This window comes from Solea solea, chromosome 20 (assembly GCF_958295425.1).
Source record: "Solea solea chromosome 20, fSolSol10.1, whole genome shotgun sequence".
Taxonomy (NCBI): domain Eukaryota; kingdom Metazoa; phylum Chordata; class Actinopteri; order Pleuronectiformes; family Soleidae; genus Solea; species Solea solea.
In genome coordinates, this window is record NC_081153.1 from 20,222,947 (window position 1) to 20,235,247 (window position 12,301).

A 12,301-nucleotide genomic window follows, 5' to 3' on the forward strand; every position below is an offset into this window, starting at 1 on the left:
ACAAGCAAAGGTACTAATCACTGCCACAGAGGGAGAAAACGCCGCCTGTGATGAAAGAAGAGGAGCTTTGATTTTAATTACAGACCCCTCAGGTCTGACCCTCTGCTGAATCACAAGGTGTTTTTTCTTCGTTTTCCTGGATTGTGCGGTTATGACAAGACGTGAACCTGACCTTTCGCTGAGTCACTCTTATACCTGTCAGATTTTCCAATTTCACACGACTCATTTAAAATGATAAGTGTATAAATCTGTCGCTGAAGCTCTGAGTAACGTTTGAAACAACGGGCCTTTGATTTAAATAAGAAGAAGACATGTGTGGTTTTTAATCACTGCTGAGGACTGAGAATCATCAGAATGGAGTGGGAGGAGCCGACAGGATGTTACTGCTCTGTGAACCTGTGAGGTCTCCAGATGAGAAGTGGGTTACCCAGTCACAAAGATATTCAACAGAGCCGAGCATGAATCATACATGGATTATCTATTATTCACATTTTCCTTCTTCTCTAACTCCACCGCTCAGTGTTGGCTCTAAAATAATAAGGTCAAAGGTAACGCAGTGAGAACGGAAAGAGAAGATTTTTAGAGCATCCCAGAAAAAGCTTCTCTGTTGTGACCGAGACTGGATTTGAGGAGTTTTACTTCCTCAGCCGTGACCTCATCCTCCACAACAGGGCAAAACACATGATGTAAATAAAGTTAACACAAGCTATGTTTCTATTCAGGCTGAATACCACAGAGAGAAGGGAATGAAAGTGTTGAGCTGGCATTTATATCTGCTGACTGAGAGACACAAGACATGAAAGGGTAAACATGTGCATGTCAACTGCTTTAAATGTCCATTAAGCAATAACTGAGCTCCACTAGTCACCACATAACAACTCACAGTTAAAAAAGTTTTTGGATAATCTGCATTTGGGTTTTACTACTTTTACTACTATTGACTTTTATTTCTTTTGATTGATACTTGATTTTAATCCTTGTACTTTATCTTAATAATAAAGTTGTTTTTAATCAGTTAAGTATTTTCTATCACACAGCTTTCATTCACACACTTCTGGCACAGCCGTCAGGAGCAACATGAGGTTAAGTGCCTTGCCCAAGGACACTATCGGCATTGGTGGAGCCGGGAATCAAACCCAAAACCTTCCAGTTGAAAGACAACTCACACCACCACTACCACCACACGTTTCTGACGTCAGCTTCTCATTTCCTTAATGCCTAAACGGTTGAATAATAGATATTGAAAGTGAAAGCTATTTTGGAAAAAAGCCCACTCATCCACAGCCCACTCATCCATCCATCCATTTTCTACCACTTTATCATCCACATGAGGGTCGCAGGGGGCGCTGTGCCAATCTCAGCTGACATAGAGCAATAGGCCGGGTCACACCCTGGACAGGTCACCAGTCCATCACAGGGACACACATAGAGACAAACAACTATTCACCCTCACACTCATGGGTCAATTCAGTGTCCAATTTACATAATCCCCATATTGCATGTTTTTGGACCGTGGGAGGAAACTGGAGAACCCAGAGAAAACCCACACCCACACACACACACACACACACAGGGAGAACATGCAAACTCCATGCAGAAAGACCCTAATTCTACAGCCATAAAATCAAAATAATTATTATGATTATCATGACGGTCATAAGAGGGTTAACCCTGGTCTTATTTCTGCCCTAGTCTGAGCTCACTTTAGAAACTGGAAGCTTTATAAAAATCCTTCTGCCACTAACGAGCAGCTCGTTGCATGCTGTGTCCATTTAAGGGGAAGTCATGATCACGACAGGAACTTCTTTGAGAAAAATGTAGGTTTACAAGTCATGAATAGGACGGGGGAGTCTTCAGATGAACTCCTCCAGTGAACTCAGTAAACAACAAACACTTGAACGCACAATTTTTCATCCAGGGTCTAGAATTTCTGAAATCAGAAGTGTGAAGTCACTGTCTGCAGAATATGCAGAATGTTGCATATTGGATCTTTAACAGTGACGAGCAGGACAAAACATGACAAAAGTAAAACTGTGGCACTAGTAGAATAATAAAATGGTTAAAAAAAAAATCTACTTAGCTACATCCAGGTAAAATATCCTTATACTTAAGTGAGGGCTGAGGAGAAGCGGTGGGTCTTTAAATGTGATTTATTGTTCGATAGTGGGGGCAGATTTAATTTGAATGGTTAAATCATTCTATAGCAGCTACAAAAAAAGGCTTGATCTAAATTTCTAAATCAGCAGAATCCTTAAAAGTACAGTCCACCACAACATTATCCAATCACGAGCCAGAACTAAAAAAGAAGGCATGTGATGTTGGGCTGTTTGTCAGTTCATAAATGTCCCCGTCAAACATGTTCATGAAAGGAATAATTGAGTACGGAGAGGAAGTGAACAGGAAGTTAACCAAACGACGACATCACTGACAGCAGCTTTAATATGATTTGTCTCAATAAAAGTGGGGCTAATGTTCAGAAACACTGAACTACTCTGAGTTCCACTGCCGCTGTTTATTTGTCTCCCTGCAGACCATCAGCTTCCCTCACCATACGCTGAATTAAAGAGTGGGAGAAACCACGCACAAATTATACTCCGTCTTTTCCTTTATTTAACTTTGTTTTGACACAGAAATCTGTTTTTTAAGAGAGCCAAAGTTACTTGCTGAGGAGTCATAAACCAACGCGACCGAATGGTCTTTGTTTGTGATGGAAACGTGTGAATCAACACACGGGGCACAGACTCCAGCTGCTCCTTTGGACTCATTAACTAGGACATAACTGTATCTGCCTGACTAATGTTGACCTGGCAGGACGATGAGGTGTGATGATGGACTAAGTTTAATCTCGGCTCAGGTCTGGTTTCAGTGCGACCGGGGGTCGTCAGCCTGATCACAGCAGGTCAATACATGACACTGTAGAAGCAAACGGTTATTATACTTCTTTATGATCAGTCTGTGATCAGTGAGACAGAGCTGATGTGATTTGAAAGTAAATACAAAGTAAATAGATAAAGTAGATAAAAAACATCTACAACAACATGCAGGACAGAAAATAACATTTTTCCTGAAGTTTAATAATAGCTTATCACAGTTTGAACACTGACACATAATGCTCAAACTAAAACTATCTCAAATGTACTAAATTATATAAATGTACGGCTCTGCAGGACAGTGGTCCAGGATTGGGAAAACACTGTTTTTTTTTTAGATTTTACATGAAAACCGTGAATTGTTTTCAAACAAAATGCCAAATCAACCTCATCCTAGATAGTAGATATTTTATCAACTGCACAAAACAAGAGCTGAGTATTTCAGTTCATCACTCCTGCTGTTATGCAGCACAATGTGACATTTCATTTGACTCAACATCCTGATCTTTAAAGGCAAAATTATAACATGGATGAATGCATTCATGCCTTTGTTTCATAAATAAAAGTCTACAGTGGATTCAGAACCTTCCTTCACCTCAGTCTACAGAGACGCCCTGGTCTCCACCTTCAGTCCAAGAGAGGATGGGGGTGGAGTGGCTCAGTGGTTAAGACTGCCTGTGGTTAAGACCCTGTGTGCAAAGACTTCATGGTTGCAAGTTCAACTCCACCCCTGGCAGGTTGTACTCAATTCCCTTGTAAGTCGCTTTGGATAAAAGAAATGTAATGATGCTTTAAAAGGATCATTTCAGGGAAATAAAGAACACAATGTTGTCAACTGACTGGTCCAGCCGAAGACTCTGCATCTTTACCCGACTAATGCTGCCATTTAAAAAGCATTTACAGTTTGGAAAACATGTGACGGCAAAATATCCTCGTTTTTCTGATGTTGAATGAAGAGTGAAGATGAGCGATGTTTGTCTGTGTTGTTCTGCACGTCAGCTGCAAACATGCACCATCATCTCTGCTCTAATATTAGAGTGTGTGTCCTGTGACTGAGATGTTGTGAAGTGAGTGACGTGTGTATGTGTGTGTGTGTGTGTGTGTGTGTGTGTTTATACTTGTATTTCCTGGCATAAACACTGACCTTGTCAGGACCATGTAGTCCTCATGGAGACCAAAACCTTGTCCTAATGTGTGTGTACCTGGTATTCCTTATGTTGTGGGGACCTAAGTCTTAGCCCCCATAATGCAAATGACTACATTTTAAGGTGAAGATATGTTTTACACTTCAGCTGAGGTTAGGGTTAGGTTAAGGTTAGGCTCAGGATTGGGATTAGGATTAGTCCAGTAGTAATTCTGGTTTTGAGTAAGTCTCCAGGAAAGTCAATGCAATGTCCTCTGAAGTCATGAAAACCAGTGTGTGTGTGTGTGTGTGTGTGTGTGTGCTCATGCCCACCCACACACACACATACTCTTCAAAGCAGCAAAGCGAGGGTTTGCATCTGTTAGCGATTCCCCTGAGGTTCTAGAAACATATCAGCTAAAACATCCAGGACGTGTTGCAAAGCATCATGGGTAAGAAAGGACAAGCTCCAGTTAAACAAATATGTTTTGTTGTCGAGAGTTGTTTCCCAAAATAATGAGACACGTTCTCCTAGAAACCTAAATCGTATCAGGCCTCGTCTGAGGGAAATTCAGCTGCATTAATATTGATGAATTCAACTTCATGTCTCTGGGTTTACTGGAAATGCCCAGAGGACGCGATCAATACATTTCAGGTCTAATATTCAATGCGCAATTAAAAGGCAGCACTGAGGTTGATGGTTCAATTCCCCAGGGCGTTAGAGCAAATGTTTCTGTTTAGTTTTCTGTTATTAAAGTAGTTATTTCATTGATTCCATTGGGCTTGAATGCACAGTAAATACATGCTTTTTTTTTTTTTTCTCTCTTTTAATTAAGAAACGAGATAAAAGTATATTTATTTACATTTACTAGAAGTTTTCATAGAAACTGACTTAAAGCCCTCGTGATTCTCAGGACTCTGTTGTTGACCTTGACCAATCACAGGGCAGTTTAGAGAGAGACGACGTCCCTGACAGCTGTGTGAACACGTCTCTTTGGTGAGAGAGAACATCTGTCGCGAATGAAAGATGTGGCTGTATAACATCTGCCCAAATCACCAAATAACACATACAATAGATTTAGTCATCCTGACTGAAGAAAGTGTTGAACCATAGAAGGTGATCATGTGACCACTTCATTCCTCCTCCCTACATTAGCTCTAAAACAGTCACAGATGTGTAGACAGATGAAGGAGTTGCTAAAATATGCTGTGACACTTCGCTTTATGACCAAACGCTGCCTCACACGGCTCCCTAACAGGATTATTCTGTGAACAGGATTATCAATATGACTGGTTTAATTTCCTTTTTTTGAATGGAAGGGAAACATGACTAATCTGTGGATAAGCTCACAGGAAGCTACATCCTTCTCCTCCTCCTCCTCCTTCGTGTGCAGCAGCAGAATGGAGCATTTCCTCTGCGCGAGCGCTCGGCGTCGTGGCTGATCTATGGGCTCTGGACACAGGGATTGCTAACGTGGAGAGGAGAGCACTGTGCTTTGCTCCTCCTCCTCTTCCTCCTCCTCCTTCTAATTCTTCTTCTTCTTCTACTTTCCACAAAATACGATGTCTGAACCTGGATTCAGCGTCCACTCTCTCAGAGTTCATAGCTGATCCCATCCCCTCCCATCCTTCCCACCACCGTTTACAAGCACTCGAGCCCCCGGGACACAAATGAGACACAGTTGGCGCAGATCTGTGAGAACTTGAGCCCTGACAGACAGCAGGACATGAGACGAGCTTTGTCTTAGGGATTTCTGAGCTTTCCTTCATAATACACAATAACAGCAGATCTGTGTCAGTATTTCAGGTGATTTCAAATGCAAAAAATATGTTGTTAATCAAGAGAAATCACCACTAATGTTGGTGCATCATCTGTGGTGCACTCAGCCCGTATTAATATAAAGAAGTTATCAAGTACCTTCACACGCACAAACGTACAGATTCAATGTTCACGTCTTTTCATGCATTTTCAACATGTACTCGTTACAGAGTATTTCTATAACTGAATACTTCCTCAACCAATGAAGCATCTTCTCAAACTATGGACTTCATTTTTCTAATGTGCAGCCAAGCAGAATGCATTGTAAAGCAAAAAAAAAATCATGTGCAACAACTTTCTTTTGCAAATTCAAATGTTTTCTTTGCAAATCCCAAAACTTCTTCTCTAAACGACGAAATAAGCATTGTCATTGGTCCGTCTCACTCTCACTGTAAAGCCGGAAGGAAGGAGACAAACTGAGCTGGACCAGGAGACACCTGGACGTTTGAGAACAGGTGAGTTTGTACGTAACTTTTCCGTAATAGTAATAACACTTACGTTATATTTGAACTGTCACGAGTCCAATGTGTTTGTTTAGCAATTCAAGACAACGTCAGTGAACACATTTTCTAGTAACATTATTTAAAGAACAACAAATCCTTGATTTTTAAGAGGTAAACAACAGTTAGCTTCTCATTTAAGGCGATGATCAAGGATTTTGTTTAAACAATGGATTGTAATTTCTAGTAAAATCACACTGGTAACATTCTCTCTCGCTCTCTCTCTCTCATATAACAATAAGACGTTTTAAGTTACACTTGAAGGATATGAACGTATAAGAATGAGGCTTAAACTAACAGACACAGAAACACATGCATATGTTGCCAGTTGCTAGTTGTACAGGCCCTTTCAGACTAGTTCATTTTCCTGAAATTGTCTATATGAGACAAAGAAAATGTCACCCTGGACATTTCCCAGAACTTCTGCAGTCACATTTCCAGAAAATATCCAACTGAGCCCAATCCGGCAGTAAAATTGACACCGCAACAATGGAAGCTCACGAAATCTTCCTGCTGTTGTGAATGTGTTAGAAAACAGACTCTCTGTATGTGAAAGAATAAGTTAACTCTTTGTCCTGAACCAATTTCACAGCCATTCTTCCCAATTTATGTCTGGAAATGGCTTAAATGGTTTAAAGAATCGGATTATTACTGGGTTACCTGCAGCATTGCTTAACATGACTGCATGTCTAACTCAATAATAGTGAAAAAGAACAATAACCAAGTGACTGAGCTCCGTTTATACGCTGCAAACCTCAGACCAATGCTGCTTTCTGTGTCAGAGTTTAATGATGGAGGATGACTAATGGAGAGGGGAAAGGTTTGTAGGCCAAAATCTACAGCAGTTCCAGGCCGGCTGTGACGTTGACTGTGTTCCAAGAACCTAACGTCAGCACGACCCGGGGGGGGAAGCTCGCGAGGCCGAGGGGAGTCCACGTCTCATGATGACTTCCACAGAGGAGCGTTTGACTCAAAACTCTGACTGAATTAGTGCAGTGACTCTGCAGAAATGAAGGATTTCGAGTGTGGAGAGAAAAGCTGAGGTTTCTTCTGCCTGCTGCACACAGAAATATCTATTGTCTCGGGGAAGGGAAGCCGGTGCCACTCCTATTGTGAGAGTCTTTGAACGTGTCGAGTCTTGGAGAGGCTTGGTTTAACTCCAACACTTGCAGAAGAGACAGACAGAAAAGAGGCCGCGAGCTGTGTTTGCCTAAAAAGAAAAACTCCTCCAGCTTTGGTCTTTTGTGTCGACTCAGAAACACCAGCAGGCACAAAAACAGCCTCTGATGAAGTGGCGTCATGTCGCTGTGTGACTGGCTTCAGGGGCTGTGAGGGATGACAGGAGGGAGGAGTGTGTGTGTGTGTGTGTGCATTAGAGACACATCTAAAGTTCTGGTTGCCTCAGACCTAATAAATCAATTTCCGTGCGGCATGACGATCACCTCTCACAGCGTCGCTCGGCTTCACTGTCGTGGTTTTCCTTTTCTTTTTCAGACAAAGCGCTCAGAAAGGAGTCACGGAGGAGGAATGTTTCTGTTTATCTAACGCCCCGGCCTTTTTCGGCGTCGAGCATTCCTGTCACATGTTGATCAACCCTCTCTGCTGAAGGCTTGCAACCCAAAAAAACATGCCTTGTTGGTTCATCCCGGATCATGTATTCATGTTTTTGTTTGCCCCAGAACAAAGCTATACCTTGTCAAGCTTTTCAATGAGCGAACTATGACAGCGAGGTCTCCTGATTAAGCTGCACAGTCGACAACCGTGACTGAGAAACACGTCCAGGAGGTTTCCTTCCACTGGTAAACGTCTAAAACATTACATTTTATCGCTGTAAAAACCATTTTATTAGGACACATTTACCTTTATGTGATGAAAAAACTGAACATCTTTTGAGTCTCTGCTACCTTTAGCCAAGCTCACGCTTCACGACTATTAAAGTCATAGGATGTGCGGCTCACGCTCTTTGTCTTGTGATCGAGACTCTTAAAGTCGTGAGGTCACACGAGACGACTGACCGAGAGGAACACGCCTTTAGTGTGTCCAGTTTTCAAAGTACGTTCAGTCACACAAATAAATATGTTGTAGTGTTCCATCTTTGTTATTATTCGACCACCTTTTGCGTTTCAAGGAAGTTTTGGAGCCCAGGACATAAAAGCCTCGGCAGGGGCTTCATGAAACGAGACCAAACACCTATTTCACCCCAAAAATTGAAAGCAACTGCCCTTTAAATGTGCTGTTCAACCATCAATACTGAACTATTGACACAGCACATGATACAAGTAAACAGAAGTAGCCTAGTGTTGCTAGTATTTAAAAGTGGGCTATTATGCATTGACATTTTTATGGACTGAACCCACTTTCCAGAATCCAGAATCCAGAATCTGAAGGAGTCCAGAGTGGCTTTTGTGGGTGGAATTTTGCAGCCACAACTTTAAGCTGAAAGCATCTTAAGATGCTGAGCAGTTTTCTGTTTTCAGGGCCCCTCTCTCAACTTGGGGCAATTGCCTGCTTTCCTAACCTGCAAGAAAATCCATCTGAAAACCATGTTGGATGAACTAGATTATATTTTATAGACCAAATGACTAATCCATAGATAGATGTATCTTGGTTTGCAGCCCTGCATGTTTGGGGCCCTTGTAGACTCATTATCCCTCATCCTGATACATTTTCTGGGATCGTAAACTTCAGCGTCTTCCCCTGCAGGAGACCGAAAGGGAGCCATTTTATTCCTTTATCTGTGTTCTCTGCTTCTTGCACGCGCCGGCATTCATCGTATAGACACCCACACATACAGCGAGAGAACATCATGGCAGGAATAAAAAGCTGCTGCGGAGACGTTTCTCCTTCCTTCCTTCCTTCCTTCCTTCCTTACATCCTCGTCCCTCTCCACTTCATGTAGAAATGGGGGGAGGGGGTGCTGCCGAACAGAAAGTCACCTTCTGCCGTTCACACACAGGTCGGTGGGAGACGTCCGGTAAATATGATGTGTGGGATGTAAAGCTAATTAAAAGGGGTCTTTGAATTATTAATGACTTTGCCCTTGAGCTAACAAGATACAGCAATTTCATAAAAACCCTTCATAAACCTGTACAGGGACTACTTTCACTAAGATATTCTATTATAGAGAATAGAGAATAGAGAAATAGATAAATCATAACCACTATATATATATATATATATATATACACATATATACACACATATATGTATATATATACACACACACATACATATATATATTTGTTTTCTAGGATTTAGAGACAAACTCCATATGAATGTCAACATTCATCAGATTTGCATTGAAATTTGACATTAGGTCAATATTAGTATAACAGGAAATGGGACTTGCTGATAATAGTTTCCCTTTTACATATATGTGTGTGTGTGTGTGTGTGTTATAAGGATTTCAGTGAAATTAAAAAAGTTCTCTTGGTTCTTGGATGTGATAAAGATCTCTGCAGCAGCAGCAGCAGCAAACAGTATCTGCTCTGCTTAAGTGCTCTTGAGCAATAAACTGATTGCAGGTTTAAACCTGCAAGGCATGTTGTTAGAGCTGCACCGGCTGTACATGTTTTATTCATTTATTTATTTATTTTCCTCCTCCACTGACGTGTTTGGTAATGGAGACCACTACAGATCCAGTGCAGCATTTCCAGGATCTCTGCTGGTTCAGGACCAGCCTGTGCAGACAGACAGACAGACAGACAGGCAGGCAGGCAGACAGACAGACAGACAGACAGCCTGCTGCTTGGTGTGGAGGAATTACAAAGATTAAAAAAAAAACCTGTTTTGACAATTTCCCTCAGAGATCTGATTCAGATTACAGCAGATGCTCTTAATCCAAAACATTCCAAGCATTTCACTGCTCACGATGATGCTTTTCGTCAACAAAAACACACTGTTTGGTTATGATTGGTATAAAAAATAAAGGGTTAAAAACGACCACCATATGATTACTTTAATGCTATTGTTTTTATTTATATGAACCAGTTGTATACTCACATTTGTCTGTTAGTGTCAGCTTCTCCTCCAGTCTATTTCCAAGCTCTGTATAATCCATTGTGTCCATTCAGGCGGATCTCAGTCCTTTTCCAGTTGCTGTCATTCCTCAGAGAGACGCTCGAGTACAGGAGATGAAACTCCCGGTACAGATCGACCAAACACGCCCTTTGTAAATCCAACCGAGAGGAGAAAAGTCACCCCCCAAAAAACAAAATCAGTGTGGGTATAACACCGGGGTCCGACAGGAAACACAGAGTGGGGATGTTTGATATGTTGAAATACAGTGAAGTGATGTCACCGGAGCAGAAAAACCAGAGACTCGGTCCAATCCAGAGGGTCCACAGGTCTTCAGTGGAAAACTGTACAGTGGCAGAATAAAAAAAAAACGCCTCAGCCGCTGAGACTCAGTGAGTTCTGCCTGCCACGGTCAAGTTACACAGTACAGGAGCACACACGTTTCCGGTTAGTGGTTTCAAAATATACTTTAAAAAAAAGTAACTTTATTTCCTTTCAAAAATCAGTGCTTTTTATTGTTTCCTTCTGCGCCGTTTCTCTTATTCCTTAAACCATACAGAATGGACGATTAAAGCTTATCTTGTTAACTTGTGTACTTTATTGCACATTCAGCCTTCACATTACATTCAGCTCTAGCCAGCCACATTCCTTCACTCTTGGTGTCACACTCTAAAACGCTCCCCGGAACAACATCAACTAGGAACAACAATTCTATTGTTACATTTACCACTAAATGTACTGTTATTTTAACTACTTACCTACGTAATGTCGCTTCTTGTCGTACCATTGCCTCATGTCACGTTTTCAATTTGTCATGAGTAACAGAACAAAACCTATTTAAATAAATTTTTATGGGGTAGTTTATGTAGTATAGTTGTTCTTTTCATTAAGATAAGATAAGATAAGATAGTCCTTTATTTGTCCCGCAGTGAGGCAATTTAGATTGTTACAGCAGCAAAGACAGTAAAGATAAAGATAATAGATAATAAACGTGCATTACCAAAAAAAATTACATTATGAAAAATATTAACTCTTAGACTATAAAAAATGACATTGAAACTGACATTTTTATAACTGAACTGAACGGCTATATTCATTGGAGGTGCATATATCTATCCATTCATCTATGTGAAAAACAAAAACATATTACCAAAAACGGCTAGTTATTATTCTCCCTAACAATACAAGTAATATATCATATATTTGTATACCACTCACAAACTATTTTAAAACATAGACATAGAACATATAACATGTTAATATCATGCAACTTGGTTAGGTTGTAAAAATATTATATCAACAAACAACTGTAAGAAGGATTTACAGCTCGCCCACCTTCGTCGCACAACCATATTTTATTCTGAAGGCAGATAAGCTTCACTTCCGTTTGTTGTCCCGTTAACTTGACGTCGCCAACCGCTGCAAAAGAGCCGCATGCCGGACAACAGGACTATACCAAGTGATACAGAAAAGAAAGAATCCATTTAGCCGGTAAACAACAGACTAAACGATCAACCAAATACGTGCCGATCACTTCGAACAATATGTGAAGTTTTTATGCGCAGTTTCACCCCCGTTGTTGGTTTAAACCGCAGTAACAGAACAGAAGTTAGTTTTACATTTAACGGCCGGACCCCGTGAATGGTTTGTTCTATCAGATGATTTCCAGCAGCTGAAAATGACCCTACTGTCTAAGGAGAGGTGAGCTGTTATTAAACACACTGTCTGTGTATTTACTGCGGGTTTATTATCACTTTATACAGAGAAAACACCCTCAAAAATGTAAATGTTGTGGGAAGGAGTGAAATACATTTACTTTTCACATTTTAATATCATACTGCATTTCAAAATGTGTACTTTTTGCTCCACTCTTATTATTTTTCACCCTATTTAGTGACCTTTAGTTACTAACTTTAAATTCAAATAGAACACTTTGCATACAATACATACTGTGTAAAAAAGCTATTTTAAA

At 40.8% G+C, this 12,301-nt stretch overlaps 1 protein-coding gene across 4 annotated transcripts in view; it reads right to left on the reverse strand.

The window, feature by feature from the left end:
* LOC131447323 (MAP7 domain-containing protein 1-like) overlaps positions 1-10,717 on the reverse strand; it is a 45,529-nt gene extending 34,812 nt beyond the window's left edge. For 3 of the 4 annotated variants that reach the window (XM_058619041.1, XM_058619042.1, XM_058619040.1), the window contains exon 1: positions 10,315-10,717. In XM_058619041.1, the coding sequence (XP_058475024.1) occupies positions 10,315-10,381 (67 nt within the window). In that variant the 5' untranslated portion in view covers positions 10,382-10,717. The remainder of the gene's footprint in view (positions 1-10,314) is intronic. The other variant, XM_058619044.1, reaches the window with a different exon arrangement.
* Positions 10,718-12,301: the final 1,584 nt, after the last annotated feature.